This window comes from Mytilus galloprovincialis, chromosome 9 (genome assembly GCF_965363235.1).
Source record: "Mytilus galloprovincialis chromosome 9, xbMytGall1.hap1.1, whole genome shotgun sequence".
Lineage (NCBI taxonomy): Eukaryota > Metazoa > Mollusca > Bivalvia > Mytilida > Mytilidae > Mytilus > Mytilus galloprovincialis.
The window spans coordinates 22,556,864-22,582,202 of record NC_134846.1 but is presented as its reverse complement, the minus strand read 5'-3'; the positions used below and the strand labels follow the sequence as shown (position 1 = coordinate 22,582,202).

Sequence of the window (25,339 nt, the reverse complement as noted above, 5' to 3'; positions counted from 1 at the left end):
TATATTACTCTTTATAATTACTGTTGCCAGACTCACTTTTAGGAATCTTGGAATTGCATTTGTATTTCACTTTTTTTTCTATTCCTAATATAAAAAAGAAGATGTGGTATGATTGCCAATGAGACAACTGTCCACAAGAGACCAAAATGACACAGACATTAACAAATATAGGTCACTGTATGGCCTTCAACATTGAGCAAAGCCCATACCGCATAGTCCGCTATAAAAGGCCCCGATAAGACAATGTAAAACAATTCAAACGAGAAAACTAACGGCCTTATTTATATAAAAAAATGAACCAAAAACAAATATGTAACACATATAAACAAACGACAACCACTGAATTACAGGCTCCTGACTTGGGACAGGCACATCCATAAATAATGAGGCGGGGTTAAATATGTTAGTGGGATCCCAACCCTCCCCTAACCTGGGACAGTGGTATAACAGTACAACATAAGAACATAAGCCAATATATATACAAAAATATGTTTTGAGAAAAGGTATGAAGGTTAAAATTGAGAATGGAAATGGGGAATGTGTTGACCATAGACACATAATAGAACAGACAGAAGGTCACCAGTAGGTCTTCAATGCAGTGAGAAATTCCCGCATCAAGAGATGTCCTTCAACTGGCCCCTCAACAAATATATATACTAGTTCAGTGATAATGAAAGCCATACTGAACTCCCTATTCTATATTTATTTTTTTTTGTTTAGCTTAATTTAAAAATCATATGAATATTTATTATTAATCTGCTTTTAAGGTACCTTCTACCAGTCATCCAGTGTCATTTAAAGTTACTAGTCGAGAGCAGAAATTTAAACCATGAAGAAAGTGATACATTGTATACATGGTAATTAACCAATAGAAAATATTTTTTTAAAGATATTCTTATATTAGACAAATTAGTTGTTAAAACAAACATACAAATAGAGAACTGTTAGTAGATTGTGCCACTTTTGTTCTCTTGTTCTTATCTTTAAAGCCTTTTTTTTTCAAATGAACTAGTACTGATCCTTTTGATTTCTATATACGCCTGAGGTTTGTCAATAAATGAAAACTAGAAAAATTAGCTGAACTTAAAATACTACCGGTAATAAGAATAAGAATATTAAAGAATACTTTATTAAACCAATTATGGACCCTTGCCAGTTTTAAATTTCATACAATGATTACAATGATTTGTGTTATAACAATGAAATACATCACAATAGGTAATACATATATTACAACAACACTTTAAAGAGTCAATTTTTATTTTGAAAACTTGGATCAGATAAATATAGATTTTTTTTTTTTACTATTTATCAAATCTATTCATAACTGATGACTGTCTACTTTCACTTTCCTCTACCAAAGCAATTAAACTAAATTTAACGGTTTCAAGTTTTGATGTCCCATGCTTGTTGAGTAAACAGGCGTTTATACAATGTAAGTACGACATTTGATTTCTATGATTTTTATTCTTACAATTATTTTAAACATGATCATACATGTACCATTATTAATTTGCATGTATTATAATATTTTCATTTCTGTTTTGTAGATTTTCTAGAGAGTTACATAACAGGCAGAGAGCTATCACAGTCACATATAATGTCTTGGAAGCAGCATTTTATAAGATATCAATACGACAGTGGACATACTACCCTTTTGGATGAATTATAGCCTGAAGAAGTTTTGATCTGACATTAAGGACTGGGCCATACAATTTTTGCCTTAATGCTTCAAGTGGTTTGTTTAGAAGAGACTGAATTAACTTGTGTGTGTCTGCATCTTTAAAGGAAAAGACTTGATTGACTATTTGTAAAAACAAAAATTTTATAGAATTATAAAGAAAATAATGCTAACTGATTTTTGTATTGCCTGTGAAAATAGAGCTCTATATATGGGAGACTTAAAGATTTACTGATTACTATCTGGCTGCAGCAGTGTAAACTATTTGTATAAAGCTTTATATTTTAGAGAGGAGAAGACATGAATGCTTCAAACCTTTTATGCAGATACCTTATGCTAAGAAGTTTCCTTCTGTCAGGTGTCCCTTTTCCTTGACAACATTTTAATGTTTAAACAAAACCATAAAAAATAGACCTACCAGGTAGTTTTATCTGCTCTTGACCTCATTTTCATGATTCATTGGTCAATGTTAAGTTTTGTGTTTTGGTATGTTTTTCAATTATCATAAGCAAAACAAGATAAAACTACTTTAGTGTACTGAAGTGAACAATTGTAGGGTGTACATGTCTGTCTGACCTTGACCGCAATGGCTCATTGTCATGGATCTTTAAAAAATGTTTAGTTGATGAGATACATGTGTATTCTGATCCTATAGAGCAACCAATGTGTTGTCCTTTTTAGAAACAGTGTTGAGTTTTATTTTGAACCATTACTACTATATTGATAGGGTTCATACCCCCCTTTTCTTGTCAAAATTTCACATTGAATTCTCTAGAAAAAATTAAGGAATAAGTTCATTTTTTAATGATTTAAAGGCTATTTCTTGCACTACAAACATATCTGAAAAGCTTTCAGTGATGAAATATAGAGCTTAACTGTCAGGAGGGGGGACAAATATTTCCAAGGGTTGTTTGAAAGATTTAAGTATAGCATCAATATTTAATGTTTTTGCTCCTTACAATGATTTTGTACAGAAAATGATAGTTTGAACAAATATTGTTTAAGTGATTTTAAACGAAGATTTTGTAAATGTAGGCATTTGTCTCCATGACGACCAAATTTCCTTTATTTCATTATTTTGATTAATTTGATGTTACAATACATGTATTACATGGAGAAAAATTAAAAAAAAAAATGCTTGATTAAAATTTTATCATTATAAAGCATACATTTATCAAAAATGTGTAATTCTCAAAATTGGTGTGTTCTGTTTCCATGGAAACTGGTAGTTTGATTTGAGAATAATGATAAATAAGTAACTGTTTTCTTTACTTTGTTTCAATATTTAGGTGTTATACAAGCTAAAAAGACACAATCAAATGAATTGTGCTATAAACACATGAAAATAATTTAGCTTATTGTCAGAAAAAATAATGCAAAAAAAAAAAATGAGACAAAAAAAACTTTTTTTTCTGAAAAATCTAAAGGAGGCTACAAACGATTATTTTTGATATGTTATAGACAAAGGTCCAATGAACAAATTCAAACAAACAGGTTATCCATAGGACCCTGCTCTTGGAAGAAAATAGAATTTGAAAAACGTAATTTTGACTCCTTTTAAGAAAATGAAAAACTGCAACAATTGGTTGCCATGGAAACAAGAGTTGCCATAGTTTCAACTTCTATTTATTAACTTTAATTTTTAGAACAAATGAGGAACTATGATAACATATATTTGTTTTATCGAAATTAATTAGCAGTTTATAAAAAAATCTGTGATGAAAAACAGAAATTTTTAAGGTTTTAGGACTGAAATTAAAGGGTTGTTATGGTGCCATCGTAACCATAGCAACCAAATGTACAACACATGTGTAATTGTTATTTTTTTTAGTTTCTTATCAAAATAGAACATATGAAGCCCAAAAAAGTCAATTTGACAACTATCACTGTATCACCCTCTGCATGATTCTTAGGTGGAGCCATACTTAACTATTAGTAGTAGAACACGAACTAGAGGTTGAGATGAAACGATATTTTACGGTGTAGTTAAGGTAACTAATACAGATCAGGGACCTTCAAATATTCAGAGGAGGCCTTACGTTCAGCCGTAAAAGAGACCTGATAATTTATTCTATGCCGCTGGGAAGAGCGTACGTCCTCGAATGTAGTTGAATGTATAATTTGATTTCTAAGGACTTCCGTGTAGTATATACGTCATACTACCACCACAGTGTATGCTTTTGACTGCCGGTACGAACAAATGCAAAACACTTTGCAAGTAGCGAATTTTATTGTTATCCAATAAATTGGCGTTTTACCTAGTCGTTTATTTATTTCTGAATTATTTAGGATATGTGATTTGCGAATCTCAACAATATTCAGACATCTATACATTCTTGTACTACTAAAGGAAAAGACCAAATTCCACGAACCGCAACTTCTCTGAAACCATACAAGGTCGTGATTTGTGATATGACGCATAAATGAAATGTTTTGTACTTCCTATTTTTTTTCACAGAAAACGCCAGTTTCTGGGAAAATATCTATTTCGGAGACTGTTCTCGATCCCTGTCTTTTACGCTTTTGCGCATGCTTAGTTGGCGTACTGCCCAACAGCTCGACCCATGACCAACTCGCACCATTCAACATAAGTATTTCATGTAGTGTTTTTCCTAGTTTATTAAAATTGGAATGAAGTGATTTTTAAAAAAAAAAAATCCTTTTTACACTATGCTTTCACAATGGGACGAAGAGCAATTTTAATAACAAGACAGATAGAAAACTGTAAATAGCAGGAAGCATATTGCACGGTTATTTTTCGAAATTCTAAAAACCGATGTTCTTTGTGACGTCATGAAAAATGTTTATTTATGATCTATAATTTGAAAATAATAACAATATTCAATTACATAACAGGTACAAAAAAAAATAAAAAGAATAATTGAAATAACAACTAATATGTTTTTATCGTCTAGGAGACAATATAATGTCTATGAAATTCCAACAAAATCAAATGATCGATATATATTGCACTGACGATTTTGATACAAATATGGTCAAAAACAAGATGTGTTTGACTAGGAACTAACGGGTTACAATTTTAATTGATGAACATTGATAAGCTTTTTTCAAACATTCTTGTTTCATAAACAAATTCGTTAAAAAAGCTCTTTTTCATTTTATTTAAGGAATGACTGTAATATTTTTTCTGTCTATGAAGAAAAAACATAAAACAATTTGGTGCACACTGAATAACGTGCGAAGCGGTTTATTTAACAGTGTGCATCACATTCTTTATGTTATTTCGAATAGACAGAAAAAATATTACATTCATTTCTTATAATTTAATTCTAAATTCCATTTTAAACTGTAGAAAACCATGAAAAACGTGACTAAATTTGGTCCATGGGCTGATAACAAAATAACGTCAACCAATCAGAAGACGCGTTACATCCTAAATTAAATTATTAAAATATCAAGGATTAGTTTTTATCAACTACATCTTTTAAAATGAAATAACTAAGAACAACGGATTTTATATAGAATTCCTGTATATTTGTTCGACAGATAAGATTTAGTAAAAACATATTTACTTTTAACTTATTCTGGATAATGTAAGGATTCAATAACTATTGCTCCGATATAATTTTATCATTTTCATTTTGAAATGGAAACTGTAAGACGATCCTCTTACATTTGTGTAACACTAATGTTCATTGCAATTTTTGCCCTGGAAATAGGTGAGTCTTGTTGACCAAAATTAATTCAGTCAGTGCTTCATTTACAGTTTACATTTTTTTAGTCATGATGGAAATGAATAAAATAGTTAAATAAAGATAATACATCATCAATATTTGATATACTAAATGATTATTATATTATTTATGACAATATTATAATAATAGTTGTAAAAATAATGATAAAAAAAAATAAAGATAATAAAAATTGAGAAGGAAATAAAAAAAGGTTGTGTTTCGAATTCACAACTGCTCTGCAAAAATATAGCAATTGGTGATATAATGTCCAAATTGGCTACTTAATCTCCAACAAAGAGAGTGGGGAATTATTTTGAAGATAAGAACTGAAGAAATTGTCCAGATTTGATGTGCGGTTGAAAAGATTTGTGGTTGAATAATGTGATAAACCGATTCTACTTCCCTATATATTAACTCACATTTAGAAATATTAAATTGAGTCGTATGGAGAAAAATACGACTAAAGAGATCATTCTAATTGAGACATTGTGATACTTTCGTGTCTGTGTAGAAAACATTTTAACCGCGTTAGAAAAGAGGGACGAAAGATACCAGAGGGACAGTCAAGTTCACAAATCAAAAATAAACTGACAACGCCATGGCTAAAAATAAAAAAAACACAAACAGACAAACAATAGTACACATGACACAACATAGAAAACCAAAGAATAAATAACACGAACCCCAACAAAAACTGGGTGATCTCAGATGCTCTTGAAGGGTAAATTATTTGTCTAAACATAGGGTAATAACTTACAAATCAGCTATTGTATCAGTTGTGATCTAGGTGAAGTTGTCGCTTAAAATATTTTTGAAAGGCAATCACGATTTAATTGACCGTTACTGAATATCCTTTTCACAAATGACCTCATGTATTATCTACGATATTCACGCGCCTTCACCATACATATTATATATTTATATACGTTCAGTCCTTAATTTTAAGTATTACATATTGGTAATAATAGTAGTTAAATGAAACTGTAACGAACATGTTTGATTATGTTATAAAAAAGTATGTATATGGAGAAAAAAAAAATATAAAACAGGTAATAGGAAAATGAAAAAAATAAATGCAAATGATATGTAAATTATTAATAAACTCATCAAAGATACCAGGATATGTTTTTGTATTTACGCCAGACGTACGTTTCGTCTACAAAAGACTCATCAGAGACGCTCAATTTCACAAAAGTTAAAAAGGCCAAATAAAGAACGAAGTTGAAGAGCATTGAGGACCAAAATCATAAAAGTCCTCAACTGATAAGTATCATTATTTTTTTTATGACAGGGACAGGGACAATTTCTATAAACATAATACAATTAAATCATAAGTGCCGCGATATGTCAAGGTACACATAAAAATTCCTGTGGACCCATTTTAAAGTTTATTACGGATATTTTATCCTACAGCTCAGTCATTTTCATTTTCAATAATAAAAAATCAAGTGAGAGGTTTAGCTAGCTATAGAACGAGGTTTAATCCAGTATTTTTTACATACGAAAATGCCTGTACCGAATGAGAAATATGACAATCGGTATTTGTTCTTTTGATGTGTTAGCTTTTGATTTTGCATTTTATAAATTTACCTCGAGGTACAGTATATTTGTTATTTTACTTTTTACGTGTTGTACATAAAGATGCAATGATTAATAAAGTTGTATATTCATACTCTACCAGAGAGCAAACTTTTCTTCTTCATAAATTTATAGTTTATCATTTCAATTGTATATATTGTCATATTTGATTTCAAGCTTGTGTTAAAAACATTTATAACTAATTATATATAATGAGTGGAAGAATTGTCAGCAGAATTGACCAAATCAGTTCTAAGCGTAGAACTGTCATCAACATTGACTAAATCCGTACTAACCGTAGAACTGTCAGCAGAACTGTCTAAAAGTTTTCTAGTCGTAGAACTGACCACACCTGATTGAAGAACAGTTCGAAATGACTGTCAGGATCAGTTCTAGGTAGAACTGTCTGAATCAGTTTTAGGTTCAAACTAATCTAGCTAGAACCGTCTAAAAGGAGTTCAGGGTGACAGTTCTACATACTGTCCTAGAACAGTTCCCCTGACAAATTCTAACAGATTTGATTAGAGGTAAGAAAGGATCTCCACTGTACAATCCTTACTAATAGAATGAATGAATTGTGATAATGACCTTGTCAAAGATGTACTGTTATGTTTATTTGTAAGATCCATACTGAAATTCTAACTATCGTTTTGCAACATTCCTTGTGGAATGCTTAGGTCGATATTTGTAGGTACAAGACTTCTTTGATGTTTGAAACAAAATGTATATACATATGACAACATGTCTACATTGTATCTATTGTACTGTTTAAATTTCGTCTTTGGTGGGGTCATAGAAAAAATAAATGTTCAATTGAAATGTCGTAATGAATATACAAATCAGTTTCAAAATCAAAAGATAACGTAACTACATATTATTAATCAGGCGCGCGAATTTGAACAATGAAATCCGTTCTTACGACATCATTTTATGACAAAGTATTTGAATCTTATAAATTATTAAACATGTTATCATTTAATAACATAACTGAACTCTTGATCTATAACTTCATTCTGTCCCTTTTATTGAAATGGAACGTTTAACAAACGGATTTACGTATGCAATTTTGTTAATAATATTTTCTGTGATAATTTCTTCGGATGAAGGTAATATTCACTCATAACTTTGTGTAATTCCTTAATTACAGAGAAAACAAATTAAAGCATATTTTGTTTTTAAATATATTTTTTCGTATAAAAAGAAATGAAAACAAGTGTAAATGAAAGAAATAGTTTTAAATAAGATGACAGAAAAAATAACAAAACAGACTCAAACAAACAAACAAACAATCAAACAAACAAAAAATGCTTTTAGATTTTTCTTTATGGATGCATGGACAATATGTAACAGTATCTATATGAAATGTCTTATTCACTTTTGATTTGTAAATATCATTATTTTAAAGAAACTGACCACTTTATCATCCCCTTTTAAAATAAAATTAGATAACCATTTACCATATATAAGACATGATCACTTATGCTGATTTTTTTCGTTAGTTTGCATTGAATATGGAGGTTAAAGATTATTAAGGTCTTTCCTTTATCTATAAGGAAAGACCTTACTGTATTTCTTCTGATTATTATTCTTCTTGTTCCGCCAAACTTTGACAAAATTTCCCTCCGTAACCGTAAACCAAGTCGCTTTCATGTTCAAACTTTGTATTGGTTTCATGAATACCTATCCGGAACTCACCCTGTGAGTCGAAATATTTTGTCGGTTCGGAGTAATCCCTCCGAAACCAAAAAACCTTGTTATCGTTCCAACACCGTAACCGTAATAGGTAGAAAAAAAACGAAGGGTGAAATTTGTTCAGGACCAGACCCCGGTTCTTCGTTACATTTGGATCGAAAAGATTCAACGACTCATTGGTAGGGTTATGCCCCTATCAAAATTAACCGGTGTCGGTTGGCCACCAAAACTCAGAAACCGTAAGTCTTAGACACCTAGGATCTTCACCAATCATCATCAATTCATGTATCTTTAAAAAATACCTCAAGGTCAAATTTGTATGTTGACCTTGACCTTTGACCTAACACCTTGTTATGGGATAATCTCAGAAACCATTATAATTACAGAAGTTTTAAATAGTGGAAAATGTTTGGGTCATTATGGCGCAACTTTGTTACATTTTGACCAAAGAGATTTGACCTTTCTATAAGGGGCATAACCCCTGTTTTAGGTTTCTGAAAAGACAAAATCAGCTTTTACTATATAACCAAAGGTCCTAGACCCTTGGGGTCTTCAGTAATGGCATTGGGGACTAATGACCTTGACAAAGGTCAAAAGGTCAAAGGTCAAGGTCATGTCCAAAATAGCGAATTTAGTGTTTTTAACCTTATATAAAGGATTTTTAATGTGTTTTCGAGCTTTTTAAGGTTGACCTTGACCTCTTCAATATATTCTACGTCTGTTGGAACATGTATTTTACATTACAAAAGGAAAGACCTCTCAATTGTTCAAGAACAATTGACAGTTTAATTGTATATTTCATTTGTTTTTTTGTTTGCATAAGAAAAAAAGACATAGCGTTTGATAGACAAAATGAATACATCAACACGAATTATGCCAGGGAAGCATTGGCAATATTTCAGACTTAAGGTAGCACAATACAAAGATTTGTTCACTCCTAATCAGACAACTTTAAACTGATGTAATTCATTTAATTCTTCTTTATATTTTATAAATAAGGTACCAAAAGAAATTGTGATAATTTCATTATGACATAATTATTACATAATTAATTATTATGTAATTAGTTGCCATATTGTGATGTCCACACTTGATTGAATTTAGCGTCTTTGTTCTTCATAGTATCCCAAAACATTTAATAGATTCTTGTACAACACAGCTTGACCTCCAAAACTGTGTCTCAGATTTCCAAAAACATCAATAGAACAAATTTTATACCCAATCGAATTTAGTGGTCTCTTATGAATTGATGTTGTAAATTTCATTGTAGATTTATGAGAGAATGAAATACAAAAGGAAAAAACTAAGACACAGTTTTGGAGGTCAAACTGTGTTGTGCAAGAATCTATAAAATATTTTGGGATACTACATGTATGAATAACAAAGAAGCTAAATTCATTCAAGTATGGACATCACAATATGGCAACTAATTACATAACAATTAATTATGTTATAATTATGTCATAATAAAATTATCACAATTTGAAAAATTAATCCTTCTTCTTTCTTTTGGTACCTCATTTATAAAATTTAAAGAAAGATGAGTGGACTTACATCAGTTTAAAGATGTCTGATTGGGGATGAAAAATCTTTGTATTGTGCTACCTTAAAGAAGTATTCTGGTTTAGATTTGTCTGATGTGTTATTTACGTAATATTCAGCGGCAAATATTTTAAGAATATTTACGAAAATAGCAAAAAGAATGATCGGCAATTCACGTGAGTAAGTTTATATAAAAAAAAAAGCGCAGCGTATTATGTATACCACCGATATCGTCAAAATCATGAAACTATGTTGAAAACGAAACCTATCTAAGTCTAGTAAAAATGATAACAAATTACCTGGTCTGCATCTGCATTTATCCTCCATATGATTTTTTGCTTTGCAGCACATTGCAGAGCCATTAGTTTAGCTCGATATAACGCCATCTTAAATTAATAACATAGATTATGATTGGTTGCTTTATGATGCGGCTGAGATACAGCATCAGCTTCATTGGCTAAAATGAGATAAAGAATGACAGACTTTTCTCGTCTCAGGGTAAGACATCAAATGCCAGAAAACCAAATTTTCTGAAGGCCATCATAATTTAATTCACCGTTAATGAATATTCTTCTCACAAATGACCTCAGACATTATCTTCAACATTCACATGTAACCTCAATCCCCGATTTTGATATTCCAAATTAGTTTTTTAACCATATTTGTAATTATTAAAACAACAGAACGGGTTGCACCTGATTTCACCAGCTTTTTCTTTGGAAATCGTCTTGAAAAATTGAAAATGTTTCTGACAGGGACAGCGTCAATAAAGATAATGTACTTAACCATAATTAAGTCAAGTGCCTCGATATTGAAAGGTATATATAAACATCCCTGTGGACCAATTTTACAGTTTACTTCTAAACATGTTATCATACAGCTAATGTATTTTCAATAGAAAATCAAGTTATGTGATATAATTGCAAATTATATTACTTAGCAATAGAGTCAAAACGTTGAAGAATTAGCCAAATTTGCAATTTTCAACTATGAAGAAAGAAACCATTAAAAATAATCTGTCTATAAATAAAAGGATTTAAAATGACAAAATGTTAAACATTTAAAAAAAAAAACCAAAACAAAAGCCTTATTCATCTGTTCATGACAAAATAAAAGAAGAAATCCCAATATGAAAGACGGCAACCATCGAGAGGCATACCATTTTGTCTAATTTTGTTTTTGAATTTTTGCTATTTATTTATGAAAGAGTCACTATCTTCATGTTTTGTTTATTTTCAATTTGATTTTACATTTGTTTTTGAAATGTTGTGTTTTTTCTTGTTAGTCAATGCTGTTTTAAAAACAACACCACCAGCCCTTGTACTGACAACAACCACGGAAATACCACAGAGACCAACGGTAAACAACAAAAGTAAGTATTACATGTCATATCTTCAAAAAGATGCTATGATTAATAGAGTTTTATTTTCTTACTCTATCAGATAGGAAGCTGATTTCTGCATTATTATACAGGGATGTAGCTGCCGTTAGACACATTAGGCATGTATTTTTTAATGTTTTCTTTAAATCATAATTAGTTGTATCAAAATTTCATGTGTTAACTTATCTATAATCCTAAATTGATAAGAAAAAGATATTAAACAAACAAATAATAGTATACAAGAAACAACATAGAAATTAAAAGATAAGCAACACTAACCACACCAAAAACTGGGGGATGTTAAGTGCTCCGGAAGTGCTCCGAAAGGGTAAGCAGATCCTGTTCTATGTATGGCACCCGTAGTGTTGCACTTGTTATTACGAACCCGGTAAATAGTCCAACTCGCTAGGTCATATAATTTAATAATAATTGAAACAAAATTATTTACCTTAGTGTTAAAAAATACATTTTTTTTTTCAATAGCATGTGGTCAGTCTGAAATTGACATTGTAATTATGCTGGATTCTTCTACCAGTGTGGGTAATGACAACTACACGAAAATGACAAATTTCTGCAAAGCTTTCCTAAAACATGCGGACATAGATTCGGGCAATATTCGTGTTGGAGTTTTGTCCTACAGTACTTTTGTTCACGTTGAGTTCCATTTGAATGACTGCAACACGACACCAGACATTATGGAGGCTATTGGTGCCATTCGCTATAGATCTGGAGCTACAAACACTGCTGATGGGTTGAAAATAATGCGTACACAAATGTTTACAGCTCCTAATGGTGATCGTAATGGTGTGACTAATAAATTACTTATACTAACTGATGGTGTGTCAAATATAAACCCACTAAACACTATTCCTGAGGCAGAGCAGGCTCGTGCAGATGGAATCCATATATATACTATTGGTATTGGTTTAAAGGACAATCAAGAGTTGTATGCCATGGTGTCAGTTCCAGCAGCGGAAAACAGCTTCAGTTTACAAGATTTTGATGAATTGGCTGGTTTGAGTGATAGTTTATTCAATGATATCTGTCTTGGTGAGTTTTTTTCTTTAACTGATTGCTTGTCTATCTTATTGTCTGGTGGACGTTTCGTCGGTGTTGACAAGAATATCAATTATATTGTCATTTTTTATAAATTTCCTGTTACAAAACTTTGATTTTTCGAAAACTAAGGATTTTCTCATCCCAGGCATTACCTCAGCCGTATTTGGCACATTTTATTTGGAATTTGAGTCCTCAATGCTCTTCATCTTTATACTTAACTTTTTGGATTCGAGCATCACTGATGAGTAACCTCAATCCTCAAGAAGCTTTTTCTGTTGAAATTGTCTCGCTCGATATTAGGTTTACTTCCGTTACTTACGTTGCAAACTACTACAATCCTCTTCCCATTTCATGAATGTGACCTACCGAATTAGACTATTTACTGGGTTTGTAATCACATGAGCAACGCGACGGGTGCCATATGTGGAGCAGGATCTGCTTACCCTTTCGGAGAGCACCCGTTTTTAGTGGGGTTCGTATTGCTAAGTATTTAGATTTCTATGTTGTGTCTTGTGAAATATAAACTGTCTGTTTGTCTTTTTCGTTTTTAGCCATGGCTTTGTCAGTTTATTTCGATGTATGGGTTTGACTGTCCCTCTGGTATCTTTCGCCCTCTCTTTCAATAAACATAATAAAATTAATCATAACTACATCAATTACCTCGATATTTTAAGGTAGTCATTAACATCCCTGTGGACCACTTTGTATGTTTATTAAGTTTACTTTAAAATATTTTATCCTATAGGATATGTATTTTCAATAAAAAATCAAGCAATATGATATAGTTGCCAATTATTTATCTTAGCAAGAGTCAAAACGTTGATGATTCAAGCAAGTTTAACGGAGAAGGTCCGGAAAGGGTCGATTTTGGCCTTAAATTTCCGGTTCATCTGACGAAAGATTTCGGACACTTTTTAACCATTAAAGTGTCTATTTCGGTTGATTCAATTAGTTAAACTAATAGTTTATGTGAAAGATTGTCATTTAAAACGCCCCAAATTGGAAAAAGGAGTATATTCGGTAAGATCCTTAAATGGTCCCCTTTTTTAGCGTAAATTTCAAATTCGGATTTATTGACCAATATTACAATCAATTATAGCTAATATAGTGACTAGATAGGAAATAAGCCATTTTGTTGAAATTTTACGTTTCTGCGTTTCATTATGACGTCACAAGTTGTACTTAAATTGATTTTTCACGAAAAATCAATGAAAATGGGTAAATTTCCATAGATTATTGAAAGGAAACATAGAGCGCATACGTCGACAACAAAGATCTTTGAAAGTAATGTCTGTGAAGACATTTCACATGTCTCATTTGAAAATTAAGTTTGTCGACGCCTGCGCTCTAAGTTTCCTGGTCCTTAATTTCTTTGAAATCCAGCTGATTTTTTCAAATTTCACCAAAATCTACAATCTTGACCTTTTTGTGATGTTAAAATCAACGTATTAGAATTAAACTTTTACAAAAAAAGTTATGTTTAACTTTCTCACATGTCTTTAAGGCAATTTAAAACATTTATTGTCTTATAACTATGAACTTTATAATTGAGGCCAAATATGGCCCTCTTACCGAACTTACTTTTCAGATGATTTTTGTCAAAAGTGCAAGTGGCTGCATCCGTGTTCACCCTCAACCATTATATATTGTATGTATTATAAAATACAACTTAAATTTCCATATCATGAATGAACAAATGCTAGTACCCGATGTATGTGCATTGTATTGTCAAAAACAGTCCACATTTATGTAGCAAAAGCATTTTACTTTCAAATAGATAGCTAAAAGTTTACAATTAAACAATTTTGTTAAACTGCTTTATTTTGGGGCCAAAAAGGGGTCTGATTGAACTTACTCCTTTGAAGTTTTCAACAATGAATAGAAAAGAAAACATTCCGAATAATCAGGCTATAAATAGAAGGCTTTGAAATGAAATTAATAAAAACAGCCTTATTTATGTTATTAATGATAAAATAATAGACGAAACCCTAATATGAAAGACAGCAACCATCGAAAGACATAAAATTATGTCTAGTATTATTTTTTGTCTTCTTGATAGTTATGTATGAAAGATACAATAAAATTGATCATATGTTTATTTTCACTTTAATTTCATATTTGTTTTCAAATGCTGTTTTTATTCTTGTTAGTCCCTTCTGATTCAACAGCAGCAGTACCAGCTACTGAACTGACAACGACACTGAAATTAGCACAGAGACCTACACGTAACAAGAACAGTAAGTATTATAACACAATGATGACTGCTGTACCCCTTTTTGACATTTATACCTACTTATTCATTCAGTTCACACATCGTTGTCATTATAATCATTATATCAGAATTTGATGCGACTGTCATACAAATGAGAGGTTTAGCTAGCTATAAAACCTTGTTTAATCCACCATTTTCTACATAAGAAAATGTCTGTACCAAGCCATGAACAGTTTTACGAAGTCCAACCTGAAAATACATTAGTATACAGTTATCTGCCAAGTGGACGAATGCATATAGAGAAAAGTATTCAAAAAGAGACCGAACAACATACAACTCACGAATGCGCGTAGCGCATCAGCTTCTTGTCATTGTTGTTCGGTAACGAGTAGAATATTTCTCTATATTTGAATGATTTGATTAGTATTCTTTTTATTACATTGGCAAATGGCTTTTTTATGAAATTAAACTTCAAAAATGTGAGGAACTCTATCTTTATATACGCATTCACAATTTGTTTTGATCCGATGTTATCGACGTCTTGGCAACACCTATTGTTGCATGACGTCACAGGAGTGCTACACACGTTATTTCTGCATGCAAAATTCATTGCAACCAAGGTTATAATTTCAATTATCAATATTTCTGTTTTGTAATCATCCCCTTTATCAGATTGTATAAAAGACAATACAAGAACCGTTTGCTTGAGATTAATAAATTCATTTGTATTTATTTATTTTTTTTGTATTCTCAACATGTGTAAACAGTATCAACAGAAGTTAGTGTGCTTTAATAGTGATAATAAATCAATATATTATAATATAAATAGATACAAGAAGATATGATATGAGAACCTGTAAGACAACTCTCTATCAAAGTCAAAGTGTGTAAGCCCATTAGAAGTCAGACTATGACTTTAACAAGGAGACGTGGCAAATCCCAACCAGTAATCTATAAAAGGCCCTACCAATTACTAGTGTAAAACAATTCAAACAGGAAAATTAACAGGCGTGTCTATATTAAAATTTGAAACGAGAATCATTAATTAACCACATCAACAAACAACAAACACTAGATAACTGATACCAGACTTAGGACAGGTGCTAACAAATGCAGCGGGTTTAAATGTGTTAACAGGCGCCAACTTTCACCTTAACTTGAACTAATATTATCACATCAAAATGTAAAAAGACACACTATTATCCCTGCACAAGTATTCATTTTTGCATGTTTAGGGTCAAGCTGAAGCACGCCTCCGTCTGTGGAAATTGCTCGCTGCATTGAAGCCACATTTGTGGCCTTCGGCTGTTATTTGCTCTTTGGTCGGGTTGTTGTCTTTTTGACACATTTCCATTTTCCGTTCTCATTTTAACACTATACAATATCTATTTAAATACTGATTTATCTACCAAATGCAGCAGATTTTAATGTTTTAACAGACGCCAACTTTCACCTTAGCCTGAAATAATAATGAAACATCGCAACGTAGAAAGACACACTATTATCACTGAACAAGAATACATTTTTGTTTAGGGCCGAGCTGAAGCCCGCCTCCGGGTGTGGTAATTTCTCTCTGCAATGAAGACCAAGTGTAGGCCTTCGGATATTATCTGCTCTTTTGTCGCGTTGTTGTCTCTTTGACACATTCCCTGTTTCCATTTTCAATTCTACACTAGTTAATATCAATTAAATGCTGATTTAACTACCAGTGTAGTACTTGTTCACGAATACTTAGTTCCTCATACTTTTAAAAGGTACGTGATTGACGTAAAAAACTGAAATAAAAATGGCTTTTCTCATTTTTTAGACAGAGAGGACACGAAGGACTTAGGCATGTTAAACACGCTTAGCCATTTCGGTAAGGTTATACTAAAAAGTAAAATAGCAATAATACTGAACTTATTTAAGCACGCACAATGGAAACAAAAAATACAAAATGCTGTTTGTGACATATACATCTACAATGGTCGGTCAATTTAACTGTATGCTTCAAATAATTACTTTATCAACAACCGAAATATTGGAATGGAAGAAAGCAGACTTATAAAAAAGTGTACAATAGTGTAACAATGATATGAAACAAATACGAATGTCCTCGGTGGCCAAGTCTTCTAAGTAGTTGTATTGTTGGAAAATCTCCTTTAAAAGAATCTAATTGGTTTGAAAAGTATCCATAATTAGAACTTTCAAAGTGTTATATATTTCCAAAGGACAAGGTTCACTTATGGCACAAAATGGCCTAAAATATCAACTTTATCAGAAACCACCAGAAAGGTCTCAATTTGGTTCATAAATGGGTCTATTTCTAAAGTCTAAATGCTAAATATACCAGTGCTGTTCATAAGAGTACATAATATTCTCCAAAGTAAGCCCATTTTGGACATTTTGTCAAAATATGATGATTTTGTGCATTTGTCAGACCTAAAAGCTTTAAAAACAGCTTGGCCGCCACCTACGATCCAAAATATGCTGTAACCAAAAGATTCTAATTTTGATATAGATTTCATCAATATAAAAACTTTTTGGATCGTAGATAGAGGCCAAGGTTAATTATGCCAAAAACAATTAAAATTATGGGAAAAACCCCAAAATTGACCTCTTAATACAAATTATGCTTATTGAAGGGGTCATAGCTCCATAAATTGTAAAGGAAAGCGTAAGAAAAAATATTTTTGTCTTAATAGTATTATCACAAGTATTTTTATGTGAATTTTGTCATTTTTTGGCCCGAATTTAAAATTCAGGGCCAATTTTAACCCTTCGTGAACCTTCTCCTTTACAATCTTTCCTGGTGAATGCAGGGTACTTAATTTGCAAGTGCTTCACCGAAATTTGTTTACCAAAGTTAAACTTTTAAAATGTAACATGTTGAAAATAACACTTGGCCATTATGAGCACAATATATCTAGATAAGATTTAAAACATATGTTCATTAATTGTGTCATTCCGTCACAATTCAATGATTTTCTGAAGGATTTTTTTTATATATTTAATGTACAATGTTGATGATACTTTTGTAAATACGCTTGATTTCGACCGAACGATGATTATTGTTTTTTGAAGATAAGTCACGATTTTAATTCTTATTTCTTATTATGGGAATAGCAAGATTAAGTATCTACGAAAGAAGAAATTTTGTGCTGCTAAATCCGATAGCTAAACTCAATTTAGTAGACTATTTTAAAACATTGTAAGAAATAAAACTTGGAAGCTACTTTTTGTCAATAATTTTGAATATACAATTATTTTTTGTTATTATGAAAAAGAAAATGTGATATGATTGCCAATGATATAACTCTTCACAAAATACAATTAACAAAGCTCATACAACACATCAAACCATTAAAGGGCCCGAAATGGTTTGCTTTTAATGTGTCTATCATGAAAACCAAAGACATACAAAATTATTTATGAACAAAATAATGAAAGAAAAAACAAATATGCAGCATATCAACTAACGACAACCACTGATTTGGTCTCATGTTAACAGATTAAGTATACCTAGATACAAATAAAAAAAAAAAAAAACAGAGATGCGGGATGATTGCCATTGTACGGAACTATCAACTAATGTTCAAATAACTTTAATTTGGCGTAGTTGACAATGCCTCAGTAACTGGGAGGTCTTTAATAAAGTATTGAAAATTCAATGTGGTTTTATTTGTGATTTATCCACGTTTCTTTATAGTCTATAAATTCTATTATCATGGTAATATTATTAGGTAAAGCCTTCCTTATTTTGTTTGTTAATTGAAGTACCGATTTTCTTTGATGTGTGTCATTTTGGGTTTTTTGTTGCGGTTATTTCAATTAAGGTCATTATTAGGGTTAAGTAAAAGATCTTATTAAGATAGTTTAACCAACCGGACAGTGTCAGTCCTAAATAAGAATCTACACGGTTTGTTTTGGTCATATTTAAGTATTTTTGTTTTATGGAATTTGATGTTCATCAAAAATTTAGAAAGAAATATGCCAGCATTGGGCCTTCAACACAACAAGAAAATCCTGCACTCAAAAGCGGGCTTCAGCTGACCCCCAAACAAACAAAATTGTGTACTAATTCAGTTAAAGGAATGGCACATCAAACTTCAAAACATGTAAATTAACTAGAAGATATAAGACGAGCAAAGATACATATTCTTGGTACCGGCGCAAAAATACGACGGGTTTTATACTTCATAGTCTATGTATATACTTGTTCACTATCATTTTAGATAAGCAGCTACTTAGAGTTTTGCATACAAATATAAATTAAATTGAGAAAGGACATGGGGAATTTGTCAAAGCGACAACAACCCGACCATAGAGCAGACAACATTCGAAGGCCACCATTGGGTGTTCAATGTAGCAGGAAACTCCTGCATCCGGAACCGTCCTTCAGCTTGCCCCTAAACAAATATGTATACTAGTTCATAGATAATGGACGTCAAACTAAACTCGTAATTATACACAAGAAACTAAAATTGAAAATCATACAAGACTAATAAAGGCCAGAGGCTCCTGACCTGAGACAGGCGGAAAATTGCGGCGGGGTTAAACATGGTTTTTGATCCGAGTCCGCATCCGATGTCAGAATATGAAACAAAAGAAAATAAACAAAATGACAATAAAACATAAATAACAGCAAACTACTAGCAGTTAATGTCATGCCAGCTCCAGATCTCAAGTTAACTGATTGAAAGATTATGTCTTCATCATATGAATATCAGGCAAAATCCCTCCTGTTAGGGGTTTAGTATTTTTACACCATGAAATATATGAGAAGAACATAACCCGTTTCATGCCAACAACTGGTTTTAGAATAAATGTGTTTAATTCTGATGCAAAGACCCTATAAGTGAATCAATATTAATATAAATATTAAGTATAGATTGTTCTTTCTTTTCAATGTTGAAGATATTATGTTAAATCTGTATAGCATTTGATCTTTAAGTATCAAATTAATGTAGATAGGATATTGCATCATTATTATTTACGCATGCGTACTTCGTAACCTATCTAGACAGATTATCATCCCATGCTTATACACATATTTACAAATGATAGTAATTAGCGTGTTCTTTTGTAATAATGTAATAAAAATTGTCAAGGCTTTGTATTGTAATAACACCCCCCCCCCCCCTTGTTCCCCTCAAAATGAAAAAAAGAAGAAAACGAAAACATCTAGAACAGATAACCTTACCTGAACAGCTAGAACCCAGTAGGGTCCACTAGCTTATAAACGTACAAATTTCAGCAGGTTACTTTTATAAAAATATATACAATTTTGCTTTTCATTTCAGAGTTTTGGATTTACATTCTGTTTGGATTTGGCTGTTGTTTGGTACTTGTGTTTATTATTGGGTTTTGTTGGTTATGTCTACGATCTAAGAGTACCAAAGTTTCCACTATGAAACATCATAATTAAAAGTACTCAGTATCATTATATAGACTGAATAATTGATGTCATATTACTATTTTAATTTCGCAATACCATGATTATTTAGACTTAGTTAGAAATTTTGTCTTTTTATACCTTATTAAAATAAATGTGTTGAAATTGTTTTTTATTGACAATGATGTTAATTTTATTATCATTATTTAACAAAAATAAAAGGAGATATGGGGATGCGAAAACGTGACAGAATAGTCTTGTATGCATGCTATTAGCGGAATACTATTCAAATATACAACAACTGTAAAGTCGAAGAACCGCAATGAAAAGATATGCATACACAGTATTTATTGTTCTTAGTCTAGTATTTCGTGGTATGTTAACTTTGTTTTTACATATTTACACTTGTCTTAGCTACCTAATAGTTGTTTAAATGATACTGATTGTATTCAATTTATAGTAAGACCTTTGATTTTTTTTATAAATTATAATTGTCTATGTCTACCATCATTTATCTAAAGTTTAATTATTAACGTTTAAGGGGATCTGATGTACCAACATTACACAAATATTTTATAAACGTACTAGGTAACTATGTTAATCGGTAATTGTCAGATGATTATTTAAACAGTGATATCAAGGGAAAATATGAACAGTATAGAAACCACACCTAATATGTCAAATATTTCTCATTTGATTAAAAGGTGGTAAAAATAGTATCACGATTTCACAGTCTTGTCAAACGATAACTGGATCTATCTTCACTGAAGAACGTATAACCGGGAGGAGACGTTTTAATATTTTCATCTCCGGGTTCGTTTCAGTTTCCTAGAATGTAAAGAGCAATGAAAAATTTCTAAATTCTAACAGTTTACGCTATGCTACTTAATATAAAACAAATACTACGTAAATTGAATTTCAACCCACAATCAACTTAACTCGAACCCTTGAAAATTAAACGTTTAAATTCATTTTAGACTGATACGTGTTTAAACCAAATGTTTGGAACTATATGCTTAAGGGAGTTCGCTTCTCAGTTTCAAAGTAATTAACTTTTCAAAACACTAGTTTATATTGATAGAGAATTAAAAAAGGAATCCAAAGAGCAAAACATATATATAGCTATATAGGTCACCGTGCTTGCTTTCGAGATATATGCCATTGAAATTTTGGCGGGAAAATATTCTCTCTTGACTTTTCATAGCTTTATCATTGACAAGTGTATGTTCTCAAAAACTGTTATAAAGTAAATAAAATTTTATAAGACTTTTACAGATGGCTTATTATTATACCTGTAAAAGATTTTCCAAAAAAAAAATGGGGGTCACCGGGCAAATTTTTTCAAGGCATTCAAATGGATAAAACCAGAGGATTCCGAAAATCTGACAAAAAATCCAAAACATGACAACCCAGTTTCCTTAAACCTAAATGTATGGAACTAGGCAGAAACCTAAACGTGTGAATCCTAATCAAATATTTTGGCCAATATATTTCAATGAAGAGACATGTATTGTCGAAATGCGCATCTGGTGCAGGAAAATTGGTACCGTTTATGTTATTACTACAACTGGGTCGATGCCTCTGCTGGTGAACTGTTATTCCCCGAGGGTATCACCAGCCCAGTAGCCAGTACTTCGGTACTGGCATGAAAATACGGATTTTTTTGTGTTATTAAAATTTGCTGTTTCAAAATGTTAGAAATTATTATAAATTAAGGAATGTATCTACCTCATGTAAAGCTCTGATTCCTTTCACGGATTTGGCTATACTTTTTGGACCATTTGGATTATAGCTCTTCATCTTTTATATAAGCTTTGGATTTCAAATATTTTGGCCACGAGCATCACTGAAGAGACATGTATTGTCGAAATGCGCATTTGGTGCAGGAAAATTGGTACCGTTTATGTTATTATAAAAGCTGGTATATAGACTAGATATAACCCTGAATGAGTAAACATTTCTTTTCTACATTTACACTGTATACCTAACAACAACTTTATTTTCATTTACCTGGGTATATTTTTGGAAATGGCGGATTATTGTTGCTTTTCTGAAATTGTTTATCATTTCACAGCAGTATAATACTGTTACTTTAATTAGTATCCCTAATTATTTTATTGAATTTGGAGTAACATTGTATCATACACTATTGCTTCAGATAAGGGTCAAGGTCTCTCGTTTTTTATATAGATTAGAGCGTTTGATTTCCCGTTTGAATGGCAAATTTAGGGGCCCCTCATAGCTTGCTGCTCGGTATTAGCCAAGGCTCTGTGTTGAAGACCATACTTTGACCGCGCTGAAGTACGTCTATTATTCATTTTTCATTATTCAAATTTCAAGAATGAATAATGAAATAGTTCATTATTCACTATTCAACGTTAAGTTATAAATAATGAACATGAAATAGTTTGTGTTTCGGTATTCAAGTTGAAATGTGAATAAAGAAATAAAAACAAAAATTGACTTTGACACTAATATCCCGTATTTCTAAATTCGTCAGTTTAGTGCTATCTTTGTGGTCGTACTTTGACGTATAACGGTTTACTTTTATAAACTGTGACTTGGATTGAGAGTTGTCTTATTGACATTCATACGAAAATTGTCAAATATTTCTTGTCATTGTAATATGATCCAGTAAGACCTTTAGACTGACAAATTCAAGGGGATTGCAGTAGCTTAATTTAAGCTAAAGGTTCCTTTTTTCAATAAATCTATACACACTCTTTTTCTCTCAAAAAAAGAAATATATTTCTCTAAATTGTGTTCCTTTTCTACAACTTCATCTGGCCTATTATCCAAAAATTTAAGAAAATGAGTTGATTTAACAATATACTTATACATGAAGAAATATAAATATAATATGCTGAAGTATACAAATTGTATAGAAACCCTGAAATTTTTGTGAAAATTTATTCTTTCAGAACAGATTTTTTCATGACTAATATATATGTAAGACAAGGAGACCATCACCAGGATCAGAAAAGTCGTGCAAGGTCACTGACCGTAATTCGTTTCTGATTAAGTAATAAAAGAATTCCAAAAGTCCTTCCGGATGAATGATCAATTTGCGTAATAAAATATTGTGTAGGTATTGTTATGAATATATCCGAAAATACTTTTTGTGAAGCAGCAAAGACTATTTGTAAAAACTATAATAATAGTGTTAAATGTGTTCATACAATTAAACCAATGTATTTTATAAATTAATTTTACTGAATATTCCTATGGGTATTCAATAATAATTTAACAGCGAAACTTGATGAAATGCTGTGCACCATTTTAAATAATAAACAGCAATGTGTGCAATAAAGAATCAATTAGAGTGTTAAAAAAAAGACATGGAGATAGTTTGATTCAAAATTTATTTAATGTATTCCAAATTATTTGATTCAACTAGACCATTAGTTTTCGCAATTGAATTGTTCAATATTTCTTTTATCGAGACCTTTTTTATATCAATATTATTGTTTAATCATATACTATGATGATTTTTACCGTATGATAATAGCTTTAAATATACGTAAATTCCATATTTTTCGAAATGGTGCTTAGAGGGCTAATATGAAAAGTTTATGAATATCAATAATGTGGTCATTTTTTAAAATTTCCTGTTTACAAAACTTTGAATTTTACGAAAAACTAAGGATTTTCTTATCCCAGGCATAGATTACCTTAGCCGTATTTGGCACCACTTTTGGGAATTTTGGATCCTCAATGCTCTTCAACTTTATAATTGTTTGGCTTTATAAATATTTTGAAATGAACGTCACTGATGAGTCTTATGTAGACGAAACGCGCGTCTGGCGTACAAAATTATAATCCTGGTGCCTTTGATAACTATTTACACCACTGGGTCGATGTCACTGCTGGTGGACGTTTCGTCCCCGAGGGTATCACCAGCTCAGTACTCAACATATCGGTGTTGACATGAATATCAATAATGTGGTCATTTTTATAAATTTCCTGTTTACCTTTGATAACTATTATCACATGTTTCGATTATTATCACATGTTTCGATTATTATCACATGTTTCGATTATTATCACATGCCTTTTTTTAAATTTATCGCATGGCATTCCGGAGATACTCGGCTAACTCCTGAAAATACACCTCAATGGTACGTTTTCCGTGAAAAACATTACGATTATATTAGAAATTTTTAACTGATGTTTATATCAATGTTTCATGTTCTGTCCGACTCGTCTTCTGTCAAAATTATTATTTATTTAGGTGGACGATACACATTTTATTACTAGATTTATGATGTTTGTGGTAGAGACGGCAATGTTTTCTTAACCGTTTCATGGACTTGGTGCACGTGTTAATTTTTCAATCTTTGTTAGGTTTATTCAGTCAGTTGCATTAATCAGTTAGTAGCAGTATAGCAGTGCAAAAATTCAAATCAACATTATTTGGTTATTTCACAACATTTCACAACTTCCTAAATACCGCCAGCTCGTAAAAAGCGTGTTTTCAGTAAGAAAAGTAAGACAAGTGTAACACCAGTTGTACAGAATTCCAGTAATACGGAATTTACATCTGACGAAGTTAAAGAAAAACGAAAAACGAAAAGCATCAGGTCTCCATCAACTTTCACCAAAGAGCAGTTATTGGAACTATTAAATGAGAATTCAGGACAGGATAATACAGTTATGCCCGAAATTCCAGCATTAACTCAACTTACCACCAGTTTAAACAACATGGAGCAAACTGTTCAAAATCAAGGAAATCTAATTCAGTCGCTTTTAGTTCGAGAAATAAATATTATTAGTCAACCTGCAGTCGTTAGTGATATAAATAATGGAGTACATCATGATACAGGATCTTATCACACTGCCAAGGTTTCCTCAGGCATGTTTCCGTATGTTCAAACAATGGCACCGAACGTTCGGAAGCAGATTTTAGAAGGCAAGTACATTAATCTGGCTACTCTACTTACCAATCAAGAAAATGTACAAGATTATAAAACCGTTGACGATCTGACGGGTCCCTTCTGTTAATCAAACATCGCGATCCTCGCCTTGGAAGAAACTTGTTTATTCAAGAATTTCTAGAAGCTTTTAATATTTACAAAAATATTATATGTGAAAAGCAAGACTGACGCATCGAATTCGATATGCATAT

At 31.5% G+C, this 25,339-nt stretch overlaps 1 protein-coding gene across 1 annotated transcript; it reads left to right on the top strand.

Moving 5' to 3' along the window:
• Positions 1-7,947: 7,947 nt before the first annotated feature.
• Positions 7,948-20,925, top strand: LOC143046517 (matrilin-2-like). Its single transcript, XM_076219672.1, has 6 exons — positions 7,948-8,060; positions 11,474-11,560; positions 12,053-12,619; positions 14,779-14,865; positions 16,648-16,698; positions 20,846-20,925. Exons 1-6 carry the CDS (start codon positions 7,985-7,987, stop codon positions 20,923-20,925), a joined length of 948 nt encoding a protein of 315 aa, XP_076075787.1. The 5' UTR covers positions 7,948-7,984.
• Positions 20,926-25,339: the final 4,414 nt, after the last annotated feature.